At 31.6% G+C, this 5,599-nt stretch overlaps 1 protein-coding gene across 1 annotated transcript; it reads right to left on the minus strand.

Annotated features, from left to right (window-relative positions):
- Positions 1 to 520: 520 nt before the first annotated feature.
- On the minus strand, positions 521 to 2,910 carry LOC107485308 (WRKY DNA-binding transcription factor 70). The gene is given in 4 exon segments (XM_021141629.2): positions 521 to 958; positions 961 to 1,174; positions 1,481 to 1,585; positions 2,460 to 2,910. Coding segments are annotated over 4 exon segments (915 nt in total). The 5' UTR covers positions 2,798 to 2,910; the 3' UTR covers positions 521 to 700.
- Positions 2,911 to 5,599: the final 2,689 nt, after the last annotated feature.

Here is a 5,599-nt window from a genome sequence, read left to right on the forward strand (position 1 = left end):
AAAAATAAAAAATTTATATAAGGACTAATTTGATTAATTTTTAAAATTTTAGGGATGAAAATGACTTACATATGAATTTTTAGGGATTATTGATTATAAATAACTTTTTTACATGTCAAGTGATATGTGACATATTAAGTGTCCCTAACATGATACGTCAACCAATCATCTTGTGACATGTGACATGAACCTATCACGTCATCATGCCACGTGACACTTAACATAACACGTCATCGTCTAACTAACGGAAGGACCAATTTAACTTACGTTTTACTTCCAAGGACTAAATAACTAAAAAAATCTTTTGAGAACTAATTTAAAGAATAGGTAATTTTTCAATGACAAATTTGACTATTATCCCTATATATATAATTATAACTTGCTACATAAAAATTGTTTTAATTATTTTATTTACAACTTGCTGTTTCAATTTTTAATATGTCGTCGATGATGATGATGATGCTGATGAGAGCATATATAGTTTAGAATGAAGAGGAAATTGAATAATGCCATGAAACAATTGCATAAAATAATTAACAATTTTTTTCATTGAAAATGGAAGAGAAGTACATATTTAACAGATGAGAGATACATGGATCGGACCCCAAGCTACTTATCTATCTAAATCAAACACTTCAAGCTACATAATTAGAAGGGGGCAAAACTTACAAAGGAAAACATATCTAAAATCCAAAATTCATCAATATATATTAGTAACAAAGAAATGCTCAATGGCATCATCAAGCTGAGAAGGATCATAAGAAATAACATCATCTGAGTCAAGTGTTGATGATAAAGCATTAACATGATGATGCGTTGAGTAGTTATCAAAAGTAAGCTCCGAAGATATCATGTAATCATTTGAAGAACATGAAGGAACATTATTATTATTATTATTATTATTATTATTATTATTATTATTATTATTATTATTATTATTATTATTATTATTATTAGTTTTGTTGGTAGGGAATTATCAAAGCTGAGGAACATTGAAGATTGTGAAGGAGAATCATTGGATTCATCCAATATGATTGTAGGGTTCAGGTTGTTCCTACAAGTGTGGTTTCCATAGTATGTGGTCTTGTAAAGTGTTGGTTCATCTTCAACCTGTTGCACTTGTTTTGTTGCTAGACAACCTTGGTCATATTTGTGAGTGCATCTGTAATAGTTCCTGAAAATTTGGATAACAACACAAATATAGAATTAGAATAAAGGTAAGACTTAGATTTTTGTTAATTATGTTCTTTCTTAATTTCAAAATAGCTAATTCAAACACCCTTAATTAGTCACCATCATCTTTTGTTAATTGCTATGTATAACTGTCTAATCACACGATAATTTTTCAATTAAACACGTGTACATATTTATATAATTTTTGAATAAAAAAGTAAATAAAATTAATTTTTAAATACTTAATATTAGTTAATTTCTCAAGATACTTATAATTTAAAATTTAAGATATAAGAAAAATTGATACCTTGGATGTTTGGTATTAAGGATAACTTTTTGGCCATACTTTCTCCACTGATGACCATCATCAATTGGAGCTTCAGACTCCTTCTCCAATACTTGTGAAGTCCTTCTGCAAAATCAACAAGAAAATTGGAGATATTTAGATAAGGTTTATATTATAATGTATTCATTGCCTTAACTTTAGGTAAACCGAAAACAAACACAAGCAAGGGTATGCAATCATCATTTATTTCTTTGCTGCCTAGTTGCCAAAAAAAATAACAATAGCAAAACAAGAAACAAGTAGACATATTATTATTATTATTATTATTATTATTATTATTATTATTATGCCCAATTATTACAAGGTATTGTCCCTCCCATGTGAGCAGGGAAAAATGAAATGAACAATAATTAATATGGGGGTCCAGTTTGAGTGCATATGCAAAGGACAAAATAGAATAAAAAGCATGAGGTTATATATAAAAGGCACAAACTATTTAAGATGAGTACATGGTAATTAACCTTACATATATGATGTTAAAAAAGGTTCAAGGGTTTGGCAAGGTACAACTGTATAAGAATTAAGAAAAGTGTCCTTTTAAAGGTTATAAATATTTTTAAAATCTAAAAACGAATAAGCTAAAAGAAAGCTCCGCTTTAACTTTCAAAACCAGGTAAACAAACAATATCAACAAATTAAATTTATAATATCAATAAAAATTAAAATCCTTTTGTACTTTAGGGCTCATGATTGAAAAACTATATTGTAGATTATTCAAACCAAATGACTATGTTCAAATTCATATCTGTCAAAATTTTTCAGTTTTTTCTCGAATTTAAGACTAGCTAAATGATAATACTTTAATCTCTTGATTCATCAGATGGAGTTTATATTCTGTTCAGATGGAGTTCAAGTTGAAAAATTAGTTTGATTTTTTTTTCTTACTTTTTTAAAATTAAAAACTATATATTTAAAAGAAAACAAGCCAAGAATTAATTACCTTCTCTTGTAACACCCTCTACGTTCTTTATGAACGGAGCTCTTGCAATTACTCTCAAGTGAATCCTCAGACTTGGTTGGATTGATCCCACATGAAGAAGGAACATCATAGACCTCATCACAATTATTAGAACCAGTGTTCTTGTTCAAGATCAAGAGTGAGTTTGTGAATGACATAAGAACCTTCTCCACAAGTTGTTCACCATCAACACCCCCTTCACCACCACTGATCACAACCCTAAGCTTGTTTGCAAATTCACGACCCTTCTCAAGCTCCTCAATTGCCTTCCTACGACCCAATAAATTATTACCATTACTAATATTCTCCGTAATAACCATAATATATTTTGGAAATTTGATTCAAACTCTGTAAATAACAAGTAGTTTTCCTTGTTCTTGGGGTGTCACAATTTTTTGTCACTACCACAAGCACGAACACTACTATAGTCAGGTCTTGCTTGGTGGGTAGTATTTATATTTTGGAAAATAATAATATAATAATTAATATTAGCTTAGGGGAAAAATAATAAGAACTGGAAATTTGCACATGCTGCGAAGGTTAAGGGAACCTAGCAAGAAAGTTCAATCCTTCTGGTATATCCACGCTCTAAATTTTAGCGTGTATGTCACTGCTAATGAAAATCTGCCACGTGTATAGGGTAGGTTGAGTTGTTGAGCTGGAACGGAGGATGCATTTGGGGTTAAAATCTTACGGAAGACATAAAACGTCACTACGCTATCGTCACTATGATTCAATTTAAATAAGCCGCAACTGTATAAAGTAGTTTGGAAATGACGGTTTTGCCCTTACGAGGTTCTTATGCGTGAGTGAGAAATAAAAGGGTATTCACGTAAGGACAAGGGATGAGTGGTTGGCAATTAAAGAGTAAAGAGGGTATGAGATTTGGATAAGGATGAGAACAAAAGCAGTGCATCGAACGGTCACGGTTCATTCCGGGTTCACCATGATCAATATCAACCCTCCATTACAAAAATATATTCCCAAGTTTGGATGAATTTGGTTAACTTTATTTTATTAATTCTTATTTGTATAATTATTTTTTAAATAATCTATTATGACAATTCATTCCTATTTGGATATTTTATTTGAAAAGTGATTTTAAGATGATTTATTGTATTTAAAATGCATTATTTTTAAGTGATATAATAGCAAAAATTAGAATAAAATATTTTTTATATTTTTTAATATTCAATATTTGAGATCAAATTGATAAAGTATTACAATTTATAAAGAATAAAATTTTAATTATAATCATAAACTTTAAAATATTATTTTCGCTTATAAGTTATTATTTAATTTAAAATCATTAATTTTGATTATAATTTGTTTTTAAAGTCTTTTTCATGTTTTCCGAACAAAAAATATTATTTTCGTACTAAAATTCAATCACCAAATTAATTATTATATATTTATATAATAATTTAATTATTTTTAATTTTTTTTGTATTTATTTATAAATTTCATACTAATAACTTATTTTAATAATTAATTTTAATATATAGATAAATAGTATGGCTGTTTCCAAACATACTCTTGGTCCTAAAATTGTTATTATTAATTATTACTAGCTTCTCTGAAGAGGTTCTCACAAAAGCTTCGGTGGCTATATTATCACTATAAAAAATCGACAGATAGCGGTGATTTTGTTATAACAATTTACTGGAATCGCTGCGAAAAGGAACCTAACGGCAATTATTGTAGTGATTTTGGCCAGCGCTGCAATTATGTTCATATTTCGCAGTGGTCAACAGAAGAGTGCGCTACCATATTTGTTTTTGTTTAGCGATGGTTTCGTTTCAATTGTCGCAAATGAGCTTATTTAGCGGCAGTTTTTTTATTAAACCGCCATGAAATTTTATAACCCTTACATGCATATTTATATGTTGTCTCTATTTTTATTAGTATTTAAATTGAGTTTGTCCGTATTTAGTTTTCATTATATATATATACTAAAAACTTATTTTTAAAAAAATCTGTTGAAATCATTATTACATACACTGTAATACTAATTTTGTATTTGTTTTATGGTAGCGGAAAATTAATTAGAATATTAAAAATAATATGTTTACTCTCACAAGTTTACTAATTAAATTTTCTCCTTTAGTATAAGTTCCTTTAAGTTGGCATTCATACATAAATTTAAAAGAAAAAATAAGTCAACGTCTAGAATGAATTCATAAAATTAAAATAAAACTCAATTAAACATAAATTAAGATTTCTTCGAAGTTTCACCTTACTAAATCTAAATTAAGATATTTTTACCGTATATAAATATCTAATACTGTTGCAAACCCAGGTTATGGACTTGGTGGCCCAGCAGCTAGGCAAACCTTTGGCTCAATCCATCAAGGCCCAACCCCAAAAACCATATCAATTCGGAAAGTTCGCTCGCGCCATCTCTGACGTAAAATGTCACAAATACGCATCGTATCTTTTCAATTTGAGGAAGATTTGAGCATTACAACCCATACATACACAGGGGAGCCTCCATCTCCCCCGAGGTAAGCAACTGACAACCCTATATTTCAACCTCAATGACAAATCCTGACTTGGGCGTCGGAATGTCTTTGCAGGTCTCCCCCTCCTTGTTCGTCCAGCAACCCGAATAGCCGCCATCACCAGCTGGGTCGCAGACCTCGTCGTTTCAAGTCAGTCCTAAACATTGGCACCGTCTGTGGGGACCTGTTGACAAAAGGCTCCAATGGCTTCCGCGCCAATGGACAACCAAAACTCGAAGGAAATTTTCGATGAGTATAAGCCCCCAAAAAATATCGCACCGACCCGGAACCGAATTCCTAGTGTGGTCCACATGGCGGTGACGCCCAATCACCCGTCACGGAGCAGCCAGAATTCAAACCCTGAAGCCAGCTCATGTCCCTTCGGGGGAATAGGGCCGACAACTATCGGATTATCCAAGAACTATGCCACAGGCTACAGAATTTGGAAAGAGAGGTCGCGACCAGGGATCGTTTCTAGCTATCTTCGGAGGGGTACTCGGGGATACAACCCTGAGAAATGTGCCTCGCCGACTCAGCAGAACAGCAAATCAGAGGATGGCTGACAGGACCAATCCAGCTCGCTCTCACAATAACAGTTTGCGTTCTGCAAGCCACGAACCA

Source organism: Arachis duranensis, chromosome 4, assembly GCF_000817695.3.
Source record: "Arachis duranensis cultivar V14167 chromosome 4, aradu.V14167.gnm2.J7QH, whole genome shotgun sequence".
In the NCBI taxonomy this organism is placed as follows: Eukaryota; Viridiplantae; Streptophyta; class Magnoliopsida; order Fabales; family Fabaceae; genus Arachis; species Arachis duranensis.